Source organism: Cygnus atratus, chromosome 3, assembly GCF_013377495.2.
Source record: "Cygnus atratus isolate AKBS03 ecotype Queensland, Australia chromosome 3, CAtr_DNAZoo_HiC_assembly, whole genome shotgun sequence".
Lineage (NCBI taxonomy): Eukaryota > Metazoa > Chordata > Aves > Anseriformes > Anatidae > Cygnus > Cygnus atratus.
Window position 1 is genome coordinate 83,119,761 of NC_066364.1, and position 21,261 is coordinate 83,141,021.

General features: G+C 39.0%; 2 protein-coding genes across 8 annotated transcripts in view; one reads left to right on the forward strand and one right to left on the reverse strand.

Annotated features, from left to right (window-relative positions):
* The window catches only part of SDCCAG8 (SHH signaling and ciliogenesis regulator SDCCAG8), a 109,698-nt gene extending 107,975 nt beyond the window's left edge, over nucleotides 1-1,723 (forward strand). Inside the window, exon 19 of one of the 4 annotated variants that reach the window (XM_035564055.2) lies at nucleotides 403-1,722. The gene's annotated coding sequence lies outside the window, so the exon portion shown is untranslated. Of the gene's footprint in view, nucleotides 1-402 lie in introns of all 4 variants that reach the window. The other 3 variants (XM_035564072.2, XM_035564062.2, XM_035564081.2) reach the window with 3 other exon arrangements.
* Nucleotides 1,724-3,434: 1,711 nt separating this feature from the next.
* The window catches only part of AKT3 (AKT serine/threonine kinase 3), a 152,211-nt gene continuing 134,384 nt past the window's right edge, over nucleotides 3,435-21,261 (reverse strand). For all 4 annotated transcript variants that reach the window (XM_035563924.1, XM_035563941.2, XM_035563933.2 and 1 more), the window contains 3 exons: nucleotides 18,552-18,639; nucleotides 8,298-8,400; nucleotides 3,435-7,135 (listed from right to left, as the gene is read on the reverse strand). In XM_035563924.1, the coding sequence (XP_035419817.1) occupies nucleotides 7,050-7,135; nucleotides 8,298-8,400; nucleotides 18,552-18,639 (277 nt within the window). In that variant the 3' untranslated portion in view covers nucleotides 3,435-7,049. The remainder of the gene's footprint in view (nucleotides 7,136-8,297; nucleotides 8,401-18,551; nucleotides 18,640-21,261) is intronic.

Genomic DNA, 21,261 nt, shown 5'->3' on the forward strand with positions numbered 1-21,261 from the left:
GCGAGAGCTTAAAAACTGCAAATTAGCCTTCCCACCAGAGGTTTCCTAACGGCACACAGGCAGCTTCCTGTTTTGCTACAGCTGCCCACCCCATGTACAGTCTGTACAATTCACAGTAAACAGTCTCTGGCACAAACCTGTCTCCGCCTTCCTGGAAGGGAGAAGGGGCAGGATCTTAAACGTGCCCCAAAACAAGAGCTCGGTTATTTACTGCTAAACATGAGCGATGGCTAAAGCTCATGGAGATCTTGTTTTTCAGAAATCAGATAGCTCTTGTTCTTGCTACCTGTAAGATTCTGATCTTAGAAAGAGGCGAGGACCACAGGAAGCACAGGCTTTGAAACAGCGCTTGTTTACATAGCATTGCCACATTCTTAACTATTTACGTATTTCTTTTCTAAGAACTCACCCACAGGCTGAAGTGACACAAATGAGGGATGCAAGCAGCTCCATACAGACTACTTACTTACACTCCCATCTCTTCGGTCTTTCAGTTCTCCTCTGCACCCGTCTGAAACTTGGGCTTGTTTGAAGCTCACACAGAAAAACGTTTGCAGAAAACAGACACGCTGGCTAATTTCAACTGGTTTATATTTGTTTTCAACTACAGAATCATAAATATTTTGAAACATTACTCACCTACCAAACTTTCTAGGAAGACAGCTGAGACTTTTCTAAGAAAAGGCTAAGCTTGCAATCCAGTTTTAACAGCTGTTATGAAGCATCAACTTAATTCATAATTTGTACAATTTTTTATAAAATGTTTTTATCTATTTTTGTAATTTAACATAGATGTCTTATTTACAGATGGCAATACCAATAAACTTAATTTGATTCATTATTTTTCCTGGTTGTGTCCTTTTGCATTCAAGGGAAAATGTGTGTTTGGGGAGGAGGAGAGTGTTCAAAAGTCTAACAAAAATCACAGTGTGCTTGAGATTGTAACTCATGACCGGAACCTACCTGGGAACTTCAGTTGTACAAGCTATTTGCCACCTTTATACAAAGGTCAGAGTCCTAACAACCATTAATCCATCAGAAGGGCATCAGAATGATTGAGGAATATTCCCTGTAACGTGGAGTAATTTCCACAGGGCAGGTTTCCCATCAAAACAGTTACTGGCTAATGCCTTTGAGACAAAGGGACCCTTTGTTAGCAAAGGCTAATACGTACGTGAGGTGCCTGGCTCTCAACACTGAAGTGATTCTAGACTTTCCCCCTGGAAGATACTTTGCTATCTTGGGGATGGGCATCAGCTGAACTCTGCTTCAAATTACTGAACTCAAAACATTTGGAGGCTACATTTGGAGGACTTCTTTCCGTTTAACTTCATATTTGTAAAGGTTACTTTCCAAATACCAGGCTGTTTCAGAAAGAATTCATCTGAATCTTTTTGCTGAACTAGTGCATAATAAACAATGTAAGCAAAGGTTTCTACATTCAGTGTAGTTGCTGAATTGCACTGGTAAAGAGGAAAAAAAAAAGTGCAAAGAACAGTTCCCAGTCAATAAGGCTACTTCAGCCAGCATGAACACATAAAATGTAACAGAAGTAGGAGTAACAACACATGCAATAAGTTACCATTTGCTGTGGGACACAATCTTTCATTCGTTGTATTTTAAGAATTACTAGTGGTACAGCCTTAACATCAAAGTGTTTTTTCTTCCCATTTCAATTTCCTGCCATATGAAACTGCCAAACACATCTGAACTCCTCCCTAAACTGCTTCACCGCTATGACAATAAACATGCTTAAATCGCCTTGGGTCTTTTGGGAAGGGAAAGGCTGCTGATGAAAATTCCTTTCTAGCACAACTATGGGTTCTCCACGCTAGTCAGGTGGACAATTTTATTTTATTTCTCACTACTTTATAGATGGTTACATAGGTAAGAATATATGTTTATAAATCTGCAAACTTATTTCTTTTCCCCACACCATAAATCTGTGTTTAAATAGGAGCAGTGCCTATCAGCCACATGCGCAAAGGACCTCAGGCACCCAGTCCCAGCACTTAGGCTTCAATGAGATCCTGGAGCTGCTGTGCCACGGCCTGGGGGCACAGCTGGACCCTCAACCTTTCTGGACCTACCTCACCTACCAGGTGGCTCGGGGTGGCTGTGTGCAGAGGACAACTGCCAGCCACCGCTGTGTCTACAAGGATCAATTTCTCTGCAGCAGCAACTACCTCGTAGCAATTGCTTATTCACTATGCACACAGAGCACCAGGTCTACCCCGCTCCTGTTCCCCCCACCCCGCCCTCTCCCTAGCCACAAAATGCTTACTTTTACAAAGTTTACAAAGTTCAGATCAGGCAAATGCATCCAGGAGCTTCCATGCCCACAGCTACAGCATCGCCCCCCCGAGGTATCACCCCTGTACCTCCATGCACAATGAGCAGAGGCTCCTTCCATGGCCACAGCCAAGTCCTGTCGCTGATCTGCAAATACTATTGCAACTAATGTCTGTCTGCCTGTCCCTTTCTTCTGCTCCTTCTGGCCTACTTCAAGGGGAAAACAAGAAAGACCCGGCTCACACACTTACTTACGTTCCAGGGAAGGGTTCATGTCTGAGAACTGAGCTAAAACCCAGATGACCAACTGCTCCAGGGACACTCAGCCCTCCTGGCCGGCTGCTGCAATTAGGCTTGGGCCAGCTGGCGGGCATCAATGAGTCCCACCCCGAGGTGCCCTGCAAATCACACCTTCCCTTGCTTCCTCCACCACGCTGCCGAGCTATGACTTGAGGCTACGGATTTCATTCGATGACAACTCGCTTAAATGTTGGGTGTTCTGATAGAAATGTAACCCTGCGTAATCAGTACTTGAAAAGTACAACCCAAATTTACTTTTAGAAGTTACATACACCTTGTAGAGTTAACACAGACCGCCTGTATGGAAATAGCCTTGGGCCACAGCACAAATACATCTTGCTTAGCCATAAAAACCTCTTTTCTTTTTTTTGACAATACTGTAACTTAATTTACAAGCTGAAACTGATCACCCAGTATCTGAAATACGTCACATCAAGTTAGTTATCACTAGGACTTCACAGCAAATAAAACTTTGAACTAAACATGCACAGATCATTATATATACAGTGATAAAAAAATAACGATGTACATTTTCTTGTAAGAAGAAATTAAGTAAATTCTTTGTGCATTTCAGGATTGAAACATCTAACCTATATAAAATTACTTTAAAATATGAAGTAAATATTTAAACCAAAACTTGAGAAATCTTTTGTAATCTGCAATATAGCCTTCTTGTTTCAGATTTTCTTTCTCTGACACAGAACAGATTAGGAACTTTATCCTCTAAGATATTTAATAATGATGTGCAGATATAAAAAAATACGTCCTTTGTGGCAAGCTTGAACATATATATAATATATTTACAAACCTCCAGAACAAATTAGCATTAAAAAACACAGAAGTAGCAGATTGACATAGTGTTTTATTTAAGCTGTCTGTACGAAGGAAAATAATGTGCATCCCTATCATATACGTGTAAAAATACTAAGGATGTACAGTGTACAAAAACAGTTTCTTGTAGTTATTTCACATCCTTGTGGGTCATATACTTAAGGAAATAAACAGTTTAAGTATGACCAACAGTAATACGGTTTCTTGGGTTCATAGTCGTGTCTGCTTAATATCCTTAACCATATGACTAGATCTTGCATGGATCTAATGAAAGAACTAGCAAGGTCAAGAAATGTCACAAACTCTAAAGCTACAGGGAGGTAATTCAATTACCAATTTAGAGGTTTTTATTTAAATAAATACTTTACATTTCATGCTTGCCTGTAATGCACTACCAGGAGCAAGATAAGGAAATTCTACTGTAGACAGTACAAACAGTAGCAGCAAAGTGTGTACATTGAGGTGTAATATATAGACCCTGCAGTTAGTAAGGAAAGACCTTACTTTTGTACTCTAGGAGAAGCACATGGCCCCTGCAAGAACAGTCAGCTTTAAGAAGCCGCAAGTAAAGATGGAAAAAACGTAAAACAATACTGGAATAAATGTTCTGTAAGCAACAGGAATGTACTGGAAGATGGATTAGTGTGGAAAGCAAAGCCGTGTGCAAAACTGCCAAAACCCAAACAGAAATGACCTATTTCCTCCGAGATGGCTGCAGTACAAGAGGGCATACTGTCTGCCGTGGAAGTCAGTACAAGCTGGAGTCAAAGTCTGAAATGTACTGTGCTCGAAAGGCTCATCAAGGTAACCAGCCACTACCACGCACTGTCCAAACCCGACTACAGCTGCAAACAGGCAAAGAAGAGCTTTAAGAGTTTCTCCCAGCACAGCTTATTAATTTCTCTTTCTATCTCTAACACTGCTGAGAGGGAATTCCGCAGCCCTGGGCAGCATTAAATGACTGCTGACTCTCTCCATAGCACAAACTTGATCTATGATATTTTGGAAGGCAGATAACACAATACACACTGATTGAAGCCTTAAAAAGTTTTCAGATAATTTGCCCACAGATATTTACTGCGAACTGCGCTCTAACTAGCTACACGGTGATGAACCTAGCCACAGGGTTTCTTTCTTCTCAACACGAGGAAAGGTTGGCCAGAGGCACAACTCCAGTTGGTCATTAGCTATAGGTGCCCTGTGTCAAAAAATTTATTGCTGTTAAAAGCTGGAAAAAAAAAAAAAAAAAAAAACCACCACAGGCATATAACACAGATTTTGAATCACCATAGTTTTAGTCTGTAAGCACGAGGACTTTGCAGAAAACTAATTAATGCCCATCTCCTAAGTAATTGGTTATTTCAGTCACTCACTCGCTGTGTCAGTACAGACACTTCTGCAGACCTGCAATGCATTTACTGTGCTCGCTCTCTCTACAGAGGGATAATTTCTACACGTCTAGTGTTACAAGGAGACAGAATGAGATCCTATGTAGTTAGCATATACCTCATGATATATTTCTGACTGATTATCCATCCGTTACTAAAGATAAAACATGAAACATGAAAAATTGTCTAAATTAGTCTGCGTCTTTAGCTGCCTTGCTAAAATGCCCATTTGCCCCTTGACTGTCCCAGCATATGCACTGCCAGCAGTGGGCTTCACGCCAGGATACTCAACTTTCCACATCAAGAGGCTAAGGCATCTGCGTATGAACATCTCCTTTCAGACTCACCTCCTCACTCACACAACGCAATCAGTAATACTCTGTGATATCACAGTCTTCGTGGGAGCTAACAAGATACGGACACAGAGATACTTCAAATGATAATCCCATGGAGTCAGGGTTTTCAGATGCCGTTAGCAAGGGCACGTGCACATCATTACTGCACTGCAAAATATCCCAGCTCCTAGCACCAAAGGGTTTATTATTAAGATTATCATTGCTGAAGATCAAAGCTAGAGCTTGTGCACATGTTCTGTTAGATACAGATCTTCGGAAATGGAAAGACGTTTTCCTGTCAGTGGAGTGTTTCTCGCGATGCTTTAAATTCGGTCAATCGGGTACCATGGTCACATGTAACATGCTGAGTTTCGTAACTCTTTTGGCTGAGGACAAACTTTCCTTGAGAATGGCTGATCCCAGAAATTTACTATTTTAACTATTAGAATAAAGTGCTTTTCTTGTAATCACTGTGGTCTCATTGTTCAAATGTGTTTCCTTCATATAGGATAGACATTTTCTATTGTGCCATCAGGCTTTTACAGTATCTTTATCCTGAATAGAGCACAAGATGTAGCTTTTTTGTTTATTTGTTTTTAACCCTTTGGCACATGAAGTTGGAACTCCTCACCTCCGCTGCCAAAGAATTAAAACACAGTATTTCATTCACAAAAATCTGATTCTAAGCAGTATGTACAATTTCAGAGCCTTGTTAAAATTTCCACATGGGATAAAAGTGCATTATTCCCTTCAGCTTGTACAGTCCTTCCATATATTACAAAATTAACTGCTATAAGCCTGTTCTATCTAAGATGTAGCAGCATTTGCAAACATGACACATACAAACCTTATCTCTAAAAATAAATACTACCGCAGTATAACCAAAAAAAAAATGGAAAGGAAAGGAAAGAAAAAAAAAAAAAGAATATTCAGAGTTAAACACCTGGAGAAAAAGCTAATTCACAAACTCAAAAATAAGTAAGGCAAACAACTGTTTACCTTGGTGCACACATTTTGGTGAAAAGCAATACCATTATGCCTGTCTACATTCTTCAGCCATCAGAGGTGATGTATATCATGAAAGAAAAAGAAAAGCATGAGAAAGATGTTATCTGGTGCAAATTATAAGACCCCTAAACAACTTCAACTGCTGCTTTTATGCCTTCATTTCTTGCATGTATAATGTTCGATTCTCCATGATTGCACATGAACCTGGAAGTTCTAAGTGGCAGGCTGGGTGAGCCCAGCCCTTCTGCTTCTTCTGTAGTATCCAACAGTAATTAAAAAATAATATAAATATATATTTATATATATCAACAGTTTAAGTCCTTCTCTCAAACGTTTCCCAAGCAAATTCCAGCCAGATGTTAATGACAGAGACCTGCTTCAAGTAATGATATGCCTAACAAAAACCTTGCATATGTACATCACCACCCCTACATTTCCTTGTTCTAACCAGCACAAACAGATGCAAGAAAATATTATAGACTAGTCTTTTTAGACTAATTACAATTTTGGTTCATCTTCTAGAAGAAGATAAACTGGACCTACACATTTTCCCGTTTAGCCTCCACTGTGAGGAAAAATAGATGACTTTGTGCACAAAGTGTACAGCACTGAAGTAAAGTCATCTACCTTCAAAGAAACTGTTAGTAACTTCTTGACATTGCTATTATACTGAGACGGTGGGCAGCAGCAACAGCAGGAGAGCATAGAGAGATGCCATATTTCATGCAAAACCAAAATGGATTTTAGGTAGATTCGGGAAATAAATTTGTTCAATTTGGAATGGTCTCTGAAAGTGCCCCTGCTATCTTAAATAGTATCTAGTACTGGTGGTGATGTTCAGGAATCATTTTCAGTGATAAACCTAAGATGACAGTGAAGCAGCAGAACAAAAAAGTTATTCTCGTCCACTTGCGGAGTAGGAAAACTGGGGGAAATGCGGCCGCCTCTCATTGTCCATGCAGTCCATACCATCCTCGTCATCTGTATTAAGGCAGAAGTTCAAAATGTCATTATATTTACAATAAAATTTTATTATTCACCTGACATGCAGCCCATCTTTCAGAGTTCAATGCTGAAGTTAAAGGCTCAAGTACATCTTCATTCACATAAGCTTATGCTCATACAGTAGACTGATGCTCATGGAAAAGATATCCTTCCAGTAAGTCATCGCTACAGCAATGTGGGGATTTTGTTTGTTTATTTATTATTTTATTATGACTATCACGCAAGGACTTCAATCACTACTACCCTTTCTAGGCTAATCAAAACACACCAGCAAAGAAAAAGAAAAGAAGTCCTTGCTGATTGAAGCAGAGAAGCAGTTTTCATTGCTTCTTAAACTGAGTTCAGAAAATTATAATCTTGTAGACATATTTAAATACTTCTCCAGTTTGAAGGGAGTTAAAAGGAAGAACACCAACAAAATGAACAATCCGTACAAGTTCTTTTTAGTTCAAATTTTACATACAATTATTTAGTAAACTATTTATTTTTACAGTATTTACTGGGATCAGAGGAAACATGGACTAAGCCAAATTCATAAATATTTTTATTTAAATAATTCCTGTACTGCCAATGGAAACCAGACACCAGATGTTGCCTAACTCTGAGCATTTGGATCTACATTCTCGCATGGGTTTTTAAACAGTGTCCTTAAAGACACCTATTGAAATTGTTGGGAGAGGAGGCTGGGGATTGGTGGGGTCTATAAAGTACTTTAAAATATGTGTGTCTCACTAAACTTACACAACCCACTGAAATCAATAGCAGTCTCCACATGCTTATAGGAGGGTCTATGTTCCAGTTTACTTTGCTGAACTGGGACCTTTACTGTCACCCAGCAAAGATTTGAAGCTGGTGTTTTCCCTAAGAAAAGAACTACAGAACTGTGAACTATGTTAAATAATAATAATAATAATAAACAAACAAAAGCATGTCTAACATCTAATATTTCAAGCTTTGCAATTATTCCTTCTTCAAATGAAGACTGTTTTTGAGAATTCATTTACACACTTTCATATGAAGATTTTTGTTAGTAATAGTGGGAATAGCTTTTCCATTCAAACGGAAGAACTTTCTTACATAGTGCTTTATTATAAACCGATTATTTTTAAGTTATGCTTATGTATAATTTTTGACTTACATTTTTCAGGCGGCGTTATTGTAATAGTCTGAGCTGTAAATTCTTCATCAAAATACCTGGTGTCTGTCTCAGATGTCACTTGAGGTTTAAAAGGAGGTACAAGCTGAAAGGAAACAAGAAACAAAACAAAATTATTATACCTAAAGCCAACCAAACTACTACCAAGAAAGGCATTAAAGTTTTTCTTTTTTCTCTACACCCTAGGTCAAACAAGGAGTTGCAAGAGGGTCCATCAAGAGACAGCTGAGTCTGTAACTCCTAGTAAGAGATACATGTCATCAGAATCAAACCCAAAAATACTAGTTCAGAATCTAATAGCCAGAGAAGGCTAAATTCAAAGTATCACTTTCACAGGACTTGCGGATTAATTGAGCTGCATAAAGATAATTACCTAGAATCTCTTCGGGCCATTTCAATTACCTACATAGCTGTCAGGCAAAGGCACCTCCAGGTACTTGCCAGACCTGCGTGGCACAAACAGCTGAGGCAAAAGGGACAGCACAGAGGGTACAGTAAGCACACTGCATTTTTTTTTGCAGCAGTAAGACCTAGAACTTACCTTTAAAAGAAATCATGTAAATGTGAAAATAAATTTTATATTTGAGAAAGGTCAGTTCATGCTTAAGTAAGTTTCCTGAGCCCAGCATTTCTGGATCTGATGCTGTCCTTCACTTCCACGATACAGCACAGTGCATCCCAGCAGCAGACAACTGGTACTTGCTCGCTGCTTACAGACAGTGCTTCCTCACATCAGCCTCGCTTTCCACCTTCTCCTCCAAAAGAACAGCCTATAGTCCACAGGTTTTAATTGGAAGGCACATTCACTATGGGATTTCATGCTGTACTGTGGCAGTCCAAAACTACATAGCAGTTTAATATATATGCTATTATAATGCAGTTCATGGAGGGGCTGCCTTTTGGTTTGTAACCTGGAGCCTTTTGGTGTTATCTACTCACATACAACTTAAAATACAAACTCTGAAGACAGCATATCTATTTCCCTTTCTATATAAGTGCATAAGTTATGGCTCACTGATGTTATCGGAGCGTGTGCGTGTTTTTCACTAGTTTCATGTTAATTCTCTCAACTGCAGAACACCAACACTGAGCAATTAAATTCTTAATTTACCCCACATAGGAAGAAAAGCTGCTGTTAACCTCCTCCTCCCACCAGGCTCAATGCACTAGACTCATTTTATGACAGACACGATGTACTTTCAGAAGCTGTCTTTTGATAATCACTTTTTACAGTAGTATGAGTCTCCATCACTTTACTATGCTCAATGCACATTTTTAAGACTTTTTGTACACAGCTAGCCTGTCCTATCAGGGCTGTATTGTGCAACTATGTAGTGCTATAAAACCAGCCAAAGAAAAACCTTGTTCAAGAAAGAATAGATCTCTATCCAGAAAATTATTTATCTTAATTCCTAAAAGTTTACTGTTTGTTTGTTTTTATGACAAAGAAGGCATAAAGGAAAAGAAAAAAAACAGATTGAATTGTGGAAAAGTGTATAAAATGGGACACTTAAAATATAGTCAACCCAACTCAAAATAATAGCAAAAAAAGAGAATAATAATAAAAAAAAATTACATAAAACCAAGTACTGTAATCTACTCAATTTCAAGTGCCCACCACTGCATATTCTTTTGTAAGACACATTTATGGTTCTCAGCAACTGAGGTAAACATTAGATAAACTCAATGTGAAAAAAAAAAATCCATTAGCTAACATGCTATTTTAACAATTTCTCTACTTCCCTGATTAGGGTTATTTTTCCAGATCACTTTTTTTCCCCAAAATGATAATTTATAGGAAGCAAAACTTTTTATCTGAAAGTACCAGCTTTTGGAAAACCTTCTTCCTTCTCGATCAAGGCCAAGAAACGATGTCTTTCCAATGGTGCAATACATGTCTCCAGTAGAACAAACCACTTTTGCAATAGAGTAGACCAGAGGTCATTTGTGCTACAACTATTATGTGAAGAGGAGAAGAAAACACTGGCTATGCAGTCTTTAACGATTACTAGTTAGATCAAAGTAGTTAATGAAAAAGAAAAGACAGGCAGGGTAAGATCATAATATATAATAATGTATGGATTTGCAGCTGAAGAGGAAAAAAAGTAATGCATTAGCTGGCAGGTTCTTCCTTAAAAGAAAATCTGGCTAATTACTGATTTACTCTTCCTTTTTTTTCCCTCTCTTTTTTGTCCACAGAGATCAACAGGCTTCACTATGACATTAGTAAGAGAAGCACAGTACTCGGGACTCCTGAGGAACAAGTAACTACAACAATAATTTCAGTCAGGCTTTACAAGCACGGCTAACACAAACGTCACCAGCCACAAGCACATTCTGTAACAGGAGGAGGTTTGGTCCTCCAGTGCCATGCTCGGTAGCCAGGCTTCCAACTGTTTAATAGGAAACTGTTTATCAACACCATCCAGTAAGTCAGCGGCTATGCCACAAGTCTAGATGTCTGGGGAAGTGAAACAAGAAAAACACACAGAACTCCAATCTATAATGAGAAGGGAGGAACCTGATGCAGATTTGTCACTGGTGCTACGGGATTCAGTCATCTTACAGAAGTACCTTTCGTATTTGAGACATGAAAAGCAGTAGGAGGCTTCAGTGGCTGTAAACACAAACCCTGCAGCCATGTGGCTGGTATTTACACAGCCTGTACCTTCACGTACACCAACACTGACAGCCTAGGGGAAAGAGAAAATGGCAGCTGAGAGCAAGAGGCACAAACACAAGGGAGAGAAACAGGAAGGTTTCTTCACTCTTCCCACATGCTCTGCCTCCTTCCCTCAGTACATCGTCGCCACTGTCCCAGCTGGGAGGATAACCAGAGCTGGGGCCCATTCCTCTCGACCTGCTCTAACCCCTCACAACAGAACAGCCGAGCCTAAAGTCTCAGAGTTGCGCTGCAGGGGCCTGCTCTGCCCTCACATACACACCTTCCCCTCCAGAGATAAACTCTCTCTCTGACCTCCACATAATTGCTGGGATACCTTCAACACAGACTCCCCAATTTAAAGGGAGAGCCTCTAAAATAATTTACCAGTTGCTGCACAATTCCTGTCAAGAAACAAGGAACTGGCAGGCAGTGCTTGGGTATCACCTCCAGAAGAAAATGGGACAAATGGGACAAAATACTTTCCTAACGCCCTTCCACATAAAGCAGGAGCAGGGAGCACAGTACGAATGACGTGCACAAGTGCACACAGAAGGACACCATACCTCCACAATACAGTCAGGAGATTAGAGGCAGAACCATTCACGTGAGACAGATTTTGTAAGCCATGTCACCAACATGCCAGGCCATGCTACAGAAATTTGGCAATTATCTTTCTGGAGGGATGCCACCTTTGTTCATTAATTGTCAGATTTTATTTAAAAGCAGAAAGTAAAAATCTCCTGAAATTTTAGCTGTAATGAAACTGTTAGAAAGACGAATAAGATGCAACTGCTGCAGAGATAACCACTTACACTGACACAGGGCCTGAATAATAACCCAGAAACGTCTCCATACAACCCGAAAGCTTTAAGCTCAGAGGCTCAATGACAAAGAACTACGCACACAATACTGAGTACAGCTCTGATAATCACAACATGAAGATGTCTCTCTATACCCAGTAATAACTTGTGCTCTGGTGCCACAAGGAAATGGCATCTAGCCTCTCTCACCACAGCTTCTCCCCACTTCTGACCCGAGAAGTCAGAAAGTCCAAAAGGAAAATGCGAGCACTGCGAGGCACACAGGGTAATGGGTGTCCAAAAGCAACAATATCAGCTTCAGTCAAACTCAGCCTTGTCAGTCTGTGTGAGACTTGTGGTGCTTGGTCCTGGTCCTGGCTGCCTATCTTCACTGTGTGACAATTTGCCCTCTCGTAGCAGCCTGGTCAACTTCAGGAGGAGGACACTTGACCAAACAGGAGAGTTACACGTTCAGCACTCAGCAGTTGCCTCGAAGAACCAGAAACACAGACCATGTGTGTTCATGTGTTACACACGCGTACAAATAAAGAAATGAAAAACTAAATTCAGCACTGAGTTAATGGCTATAAGAGATGACGTTTAACACAAATCCCATTTTGCACCCGTCAGTCTGAATCTGCCCCAGCCATTTCCAAGGTTCAATATTAGAAATGACAGCAGAAGCAGTATCAAATTCTCAGTATCTTTACTACCTTCAGGCAGCGGCATTCCCACTTGGCATCCATCAAGAGCACCGTGTGAGGACCACTGTTTTTCCACAATTCAGGACCCGGTAAACTTGCCACCCATCTCTTGGGGGAACAAAAGGGGTAGATACAGTACCTGACTACTGCAGTCATGGGGATAAACAGACAGACTGTGCTACACCTTCAGCTTTTTCACTCTGACTAAACAACTTTGCAAATACTTCAGTATGAGAGAAAATAGGTAACGTTATTAGCTCAAAGATGATCAGACAGGATCAGTTTGTCTTGGATTGCACAGGAAGTGGCTGAAGCTACTTCCCAGAGTGACTGACGCTACCTCACAGAGTGACTGTGAGGGACCTGGCCTGCCAAAAGAAAATTGTCATGCTTAAGAATTGCAATGTGATCTTCCTTCTCCTTTTAATTTAAAAGGACTTTTCCTTCCAACGAACTCAAAATTAACACAATCATAAAAATCTCATCCACCAACAGCCTGCAGCTGAATAATACTATGAGATGAGTGTTAAAGGCATATGAGGTGCAGATATACACGACCCCCACTGAATTACCCAAGGCATTTAAATAAACTAGGTAACTAAATTATAACCCCAAAACTCACAAACACACTAATTCTTTAAGTATCATATAAATATTAAAGAGTGAGCACTGTTGTCCTGTTTCAGTTTTTAATCATGAGGAATAACTGTTTGACTCTTACGTATGGTTCAACTTGAATATGACATTGTGAGCTGTCCAATTTAAAAAAAAAAGAAAAAAGATTGCTGTTGCATCCCAACATGTTTTCCTCTTTACTAATGAATTACAATGTATGAGATGAATTCTGCTTTTCTCACAGCTTATATATTTTGAAAATGTATTATAAAAATAACTACAAAACAGATATTTTAATAATGCCTTGTATTGTCATCATATGCTGTATTTCAACAGTTGCCATCTAGTTTATTATTCAGGTCTGACATATGTCAAAAATTGTGTCAAATGTTACAGTTCTTTCTGGCTATGAAAGTTAATTATGTATTGGTAGTTAAGTGTTCATAATCTGATGTCCAGAAATCAAACTTCCTTCTCTGTTAACCTTCCCTGGAGAGCTATGTTACCAAAACTGCAAAGCTGTTATACTCAAGAATCAAGCAGAGGAGACGGATTAGCCTAATGAGAACGGCAGAACACGTGCATTATACAGTGAGAAGAGAATGGGGTCGCGTCACTGCAACACACCTTTGTATTTCATCACAAGCAGGCTCGGCTTTAAGTGCTGAAAACATGTCACGATTCGTAGACTTCCCAACTCAAAGAAATATATATTTGCATTAACAGACTAGATAACATACTAAATGACATTCCAAGTAAACAGCCCATTTTCACATAAATCGAAATTCATTATATAAATGAATATAAGAACCAAATAACACAATAAAGAACCTTAAAAGGACACTAGCAAAGCCTGTCTCAAAATCTGATTTTTTTTTTCTGATGCATATCTGTCAATGTGTTTCCTCACTTATATCTTCTAAGCTCCCTTCAAAGCAAATAGTTGGTGATCCTAAAAATCATGCAGAGATACTAACAACACAAAACCTTTAGCTCAGTTTTCAACAGTAGGCTGTCAACAACAACAACTAAAAATCTGAAAGTTCTTTAAAGTACTGATTTTCCTTTCCTAATGATACTGTGTGTCCTTTTTCTGACACTAGCTCAGTTACCAAAGGAAACAGGAGCTGATGAGCACTCTGTCAGTCTGTACGTCCTTCCCTAATAAATTCTGAATGGTTGGGCAAACGCACCACGATGGAGCAAAGACACAAAGACCACAAAATTATAGAGTTGAGCTCACTGAAGAGAAGAGCCATCCCCAGCCGCATCCCACCCCCAAACTGTTTTCCACTGAGCCTCAAGCTGCTCAGCAAGTACTGCCATGGGGACTGGCCCCTCTGCCCCACGCAGGTGGCCGAGCCAAAGGACAGCAGGGAGCCGGGACTAGCCTACGAGCCCTGGTAGACCAACCACGTGTGCTGTGGGGTCAGAGGTGGTCCCAGGCAGCCTGGAGGAGGCAGAGCTGGGGTTTTAGTGCAGGGGGACACACCACATATGCACAGGTTCATCGGGGGGGTTGCCCATGGTTGAACCCCATTTTCCCAGCAGCTGATAAGGCAGAGGGAACTCGTGAGCCTCGGGGCTACAGCAGCAATGGCTTGTTTAAGGATCAGACACCCTTATGTTATACTCTCCTCTTTGTAAATTCAAGCAGCTGGGCGAAGAGGTGGTAATCAATCACTAGCTGTGCACGTACAGTTTATAGTATCACTGGAAACACAATGAAAAGATCAGACTGGTTAGCAGCTTTCTGATCTTTTTACTACTTTGCATGGCAACAACACAAAAGCAAGCAACAAGGGTCATTTCTACAGGCTTTATTACGCAGCGGGTAATTGTGCCAAAATAGTACGACTCAAACAGCAACTGCTTAGAACCAGATGTTGGCATTTTCGTATTTCCCTCCTGCCCCTTCCCTTAAAATCTGATACACAAAAGCACTTAAATACGCATTCAGCATTGTAGTTATGTCGCAGATTTTGCCAGACCTGAACCCAGAGCTTTAATCACGGGATTTCATCATCTGTTGTGGTTGTGCCTTAAGTAAAGCAAAAGCCGTCACAGCTGGAGGATAAGGAACAGCTTCATGCAGCTGTCCGACTTCACGCTGCTGTAAGAGAGGTGCCTTGGGCATCACTGCTCCGCCAGTCCTCAGCAAGGTTGGGCACCTCAGCTGCAACCACTGCTGCCACTTGCCCCTACTCCCCTCCCAGTACTAACAAAGAAATTTGCTCCAGGAATAACCAGAGACACTAGCAGAAATCAGAAGATATATGCAACTCAGCCCAAATTCCTGCACAGCTTCCTCCTCTTTTTTCCTCCAGATTACATGCAGGAGGAAACCCAGAATTCGCTAAAAGGTCTGGATCTCCTCTGACATGGAAGCTACCCGAGTGCTTCAAGCTGCATGCCTGAAGATATACCCAAATTCCTACCTTTAAATTAATGCCCATGTGTTTCTTGTTCAGTGAAAGATCCTAGACAGAACATCTGACAATTTTAGAATATTTTTGCAACCCAAATAAAAATACTCTAAAACTATTCTTAAATGAGTAACAGAGAAATGTCAAAAAGCTTCCTGGTTCTAGCTAAAAATAAAACAAATAATTTATTTAGAAGTATACGGGCTTTTGAAGTCTTCAGAGTTTGCCAAATTATTCAATTTCTCATACTCATGCACAGAGACGAAAACTCATCAGGGTTGAGCTGATCACAGGAAGAACCTGGCACAGACTGCTCTCTTTCATATGCCCTCATGATTTTTCTGCCAAAAATAAACACATCTGATCGCAAATGCTAAGTACTATACATTTTTCATTTAAAGGCAACGACCTTCTCTGCTCCAGTGTACCATGCAACATTTTATTATCATTGTGAAGTACCAAATTAGTTGAATTAGTTAGCAGTATCAGAGAGCTAATAATTCTGTTTGACCATTTGGATCCATTTGACCTGACAGAGCATTTGACCTGACTGTTTGCTGCATGAAACACTCGAAGTTTACAGACAGAGAATTCTGTCTCTAATCACACCAGTAAAGAGATACGCTTGTAAGTACAGAGACGTCCTTAATCTCGAGTAAAAATGATAAAATCAGTGGCACAGCGTGCACATGCACAAAACTATTCACCAGAAAGTGCTTGGAATCCACATGATTTTTTGGTTTCCATTACTCTGAATGTGAACTTCAGTTCTTTCGTTACTAACAGAAACATATGCCTGAAATGCAGCCAGAAAGTTACGGTTTCATGGTGCATAAACCTCAAACAAGAATACTGTGAAATACTTTTACTATGCAAATAATTATATCAACTATAAATTTAATCAAGTGACCCTACTACTAATAATAAACAGCAACAGAAAAGCAAGCATAAAGGATAAAGCTATCTGAAAATCAAACGTGTTTGATGCATACTCCTGAGTTATTTTAGAAATTATATCACACACCAAAATCTCAAAAATTTTCACATAAGCATTGTAATAAAAATGCTCAGTTAAAGTTCATTAAGCTTATTATTATGCTTGAAGTTTACATTTCCGAGCATGGTCTTCCACTCTGCATACTTCAGAACTGGTAAGACAGTGCGTGCACAGGAGGAACGACTGGACATCTCAACCAACCAGACAAATGGCTTTATAATAGCAATAAAACTATTTTTGAATTAAACAGAAAAACGTACTGTCAGAAGTAATTTTAATGAGCTATTTTTCCCATAAAGAACACATTGCATGCCAATACTGCACAAAAATAATTCCTGTGGTCCTTGAAGTTAACTGAGGAAATCCAATTCATTTTTTACTAGCAAATTTAGTTTCTCAAAGCAGCAGTGGACAGAGTAAACAAAGAGTGACTGCAATTTCTCCAGTTATAACACTCCAATAAGCCATATCCACCTCCACAAGCATAAAGGCATACATACTACCCGCGTTTATGTAGAAGCAAAATACCTCCATTTATTTTAATAGCTCAGAATAAGATCATGACTGTAAAGCACTTGCCATGTTGATTTGGAAAGATTCGAAGCACATGCTTGTAAGTTAAGAGTATATATATTTTCTTAACTGAATTTGATGTTTAACACAGTGTAGAATTGAGAACTCAGTTTCTAATGCAAAACAATTATGAAATCTTTTTCAACAGAGGAAGAGTAATGTAACAGCTTTTTCTTTCTCATTCAATCACGGCACATGTTAATCCAACCAGTTCCAGGTCCTCAACTTCCATTTTCAGATTTTATCCTCAAATACTTCTCTACGATGTCCTTACACAACCAACCAGTAACCTGATCAGTATACTTGTCCTGATTATTTATTTTCAAGGTTCTTGAAACATCATGATAATGCCAGGGAAAAATCACACTTGTATCAAGTAACTTCATAGGGTACCATATTTTGTATCATAATATAAGGTTCGCATTTCAATTCTGGTATTTGTCAGAGAAATACCACACCAACAACCACACATTTTTAAAATTCCAGTTCAACAACAACTGAAAAAACAGTTTGTAGCATTGACATTGGAGCATAAACATATTCTGCTCATTCGTATGTCTTCCATTTTCCTTTTTTTTGAACAAAGCAAAAGAGGAGAAAAATTTTAAAATTACGCAGCTCAACTGGCAGATTAACAATATATAACAGTTGGAAAAAAAAAAAAACAGAAAAAAGACTTCATCAAAATAGAAGGGTTTTATAGCAACAAGAAACTTCTTACACAAGTACTGAGAGAAAATCAGCTTATGTATATACAAACAACTTAAGTCAAATTGAGTTTCACTACTTAGTAAGATAAATTCATTTTCTAAAATCATTCCCCAAGTGTTGATCATTGCGGGAACAGGACTGCGTTTAGACAAAACTGTTCAAATCCAATTCCCAGTACTCTTTCTCCACAAGCTGTTTTGGCTCAGAATTATAATGCCATTTTAATTTTCCTATATATTTCTCTAAAAATTAGTTTGAAAAAGATATCTACTTAAACACAAAAAAACAGAAAGTAGATTTTTGCTTTCAATTTCTCCATTATAAAATTTCAATAAAATCAATATTTCAATAAAAGGCAGAAATAAAATTCAGGAAAAAAATCCATTTTTTATTTTTTAACATCTTCTTGATTCGTACACCTATTTTTCTCTTGAACACCCAGGAAGAAAAAAAGTAAAGGAAAAAAATTGGACATTCACATAACAAAAGAAAAATCTGTGCTGAGTTTAGTTTGGTTTGCAAAATTTATTTTTGGTCCAGTGGCAAATTGAGAAATAAAAGATTAAATAAGTTCACCTAGTTCAGAATAATTATTTGCATAATTATAGTATAATAATTATAGTTCAGAATAATTATTTGCGACATGAAAAGTCGCAAAGAAAAACATGGTTCCAGAGAGCAACAGTTCTATGACTATCAACAATCTAACAGTAGCCAGATTATTCAATGTCATATAAAGACATACCTTTTTATCATATACATCTTGCCAGTTTACTCCAGCAAAGAAACTATGACGCATGATTTCTTTTGCATCATCTGGGCCTCCACCAAGTCTAAAGAGAGAATTTAAAAAATCATATTAAACAAGCATTACTCTTAAAAGGAGATTAAATTACTGTAATTGTTAGAAAAACAACAATTTCTGAATATCCAGGAACAATTCTGACCTATTTAATATGAAATTCTCACCTGTTTAATATGAATTCACGTGATATCAAGATAAGAAGCGGTAACAAAATTGTCCAAACTACGTTCTGTTCTATTTGATTATTCCAACTATGGTGTTCATGACTGTCCACAATCAGATTTTAATAATCCACTCATTTAAAAGACATAATTAACTTTAGTTTTCTTGAAAGACCAACTAAAGTTCTGGCACTATTAAAAACCAAAATCAACCTAACAGCACTGACACAAAATTTTGCCAGGGAGGTGCCAAGCACTGAATCAGTAATGATTCACACATCATTTTTATACAGTGTTCACTGCTGTTGCATCTGGGTGCTGTAACAATTAACAAATTACCATAAAATAGTCTCAATCTGAGTCAATTAGTATAAATTAATAAATTGTAGGCCTGCTGAGAAGGTTATTTAAAGGCTATTGTAAATAACCACATTGTTCACTGTGGGCCAGACTCTGGCAAATCATCTTAGGAAGTGAATTCCACCTACTTTGAGTGAACTTGCATGGGGTGATTTGAGCTCATGTAAGCAGTCACTGCTGCCAAAAGAGGAGGGTCCCTGCCCATACCTCTCCCCTCTCACTTCCAGCTACAGCATCATTTTCACTGACCGCAATACTCACTGGAGTCCGAGAGCTGAGTCAGCTCACTAACGTGGAAGAAAACTAACCCTACAACAAGAAAACAAGAACGAACTGGCATTTTTTTGTTGCTTTAGCAAGTCAAATTTGACTCATCAACAGGTTCAGTGAGCTCCCTTAAGCTGTTGTTGGTGGAGATAGAGCCACACATCCAGAGGAAGGAACCTCTTCCCCTTTCAACAGCAGGTGGACTTCAGGACTGCTCAGCTTTCATATAACTTCTTCCGAACTCCAGCTATCCTATGGTCTAACTGAAAGAAGTTGCAACGGGAAAAAAAATAGTAATAATCTTAAGTGAACAAACAGCCCATAATTGTTAAATACTAACAAGGAGAATGACACAGGCAGTTTGTGTTTCATTAAAATGAATTGCTAAAGATATAAAGAAAGTTTTTAAAGCAACCTTTTAAGACAAATTCCTCTCTAAAGCAAGGAGCAATAATTCACAAAATTACGGAAACATTCCGGACAACTACCTCAGTCCTGTAGTGACTGGATATAAAGTTATTCTCATTTCCATGCAGTATTTTTCTTTGTTTCTCAGCTACCCATTACAAAATTCTCTACATCTCCGCTAAGCATCCAAGTCTGCAGTCTTCAGACTTCTCTCAGTATCTTCCCATCCAGCTGCTCAGAGAAAAGCTGTGCTGCAGTTAACCTCTGTGCTCCTACCCTATTTATCAGTAGCTAGCACCGAAACTTGAATATGAATAAGCTTGTAAATATAAGTCTGTAATAAACACCACTGTCTGCAAAGATTAATTACAGGGAAGTATCTTTTCAATTCTAAAGGTTAATATATTTGATGGGTCAAATTGTTTGGAGGTTAAAACGCATTAGGAATTACTACAGAGACAAATTTTTACTTTACTTTCCATGTATTTATTTGGTTGGTCACAATTTGCTTTTAGTACATGGCGTAAATTTAGTTAAAACAGATATTGATGGGCAGCAATGGAAAGGCTGACTGCTTGTACTGTCCTGGCTGCTACACCTAGCTCAGTGCAGGTGAATCCCTCAGAGGAACATGGTGACTGGTCCTGCCCTGAGTGCCAGCAAGCACATGCCTGCTACAGAAAACTTGAGTACAAACTGAGGATGAAGGAGGACTAGAGAAGAGAGAAGGACACACAGAAGAATGCCTGCAGCCTAAGGGACCAAGACGACCAGGGAGACTGGGAAAAAGAGACAAATCTCACTGATTTACAGAGACAGAGATTTGTTTTGGAACCAGAGGGACTGGACACTGCTGGCCTAGTGCGGGAGGCACTGGAAAATAGATCACCTAGACAACAATCTTTCAGGAAAAAACCCACAACAAAGGGGCATAGGCAGCAGCTGGGTGATGCTTGCTTCCAAACAATTTACATCTCGCACATAAGATGTATTATCTAACAAGTTTATAGTTTACAAGATCTAATATGTGTTCTTTTTATGTGCTTTAATAAAACTTACCTGTGGCAGCTTTTACGTGTCTTCAGGCATGATCACTTCCAAGAAAAAGTGGTTTATTCCCATTAGGCATTATAGCCAACTCAGGGCTAATTCGTATTCTGAAAAACAATCTAGAGCACTCCCTTTGTTCCAGTACAAAATCTAAACCTGAAAAGATCTGACTTTGTTGTGAAGGATTAAAAAAGTATTCTCTTCCATGTCCCTTTTCTCCTTTTGCTTGTTAAACTCACTGTTGTATATTATTGATGTATTGAAAAAGTGGGACTCTGAGGCTGTCTGGCTGTGTATGGCCCTTTCCTATGACTGAAAGATCCTTCAGTCAGGAAGACCAGGCACCACTGGCCTATTTTTACATTACACAATATAATCAGAGTATTTATTATCACTGTATACCT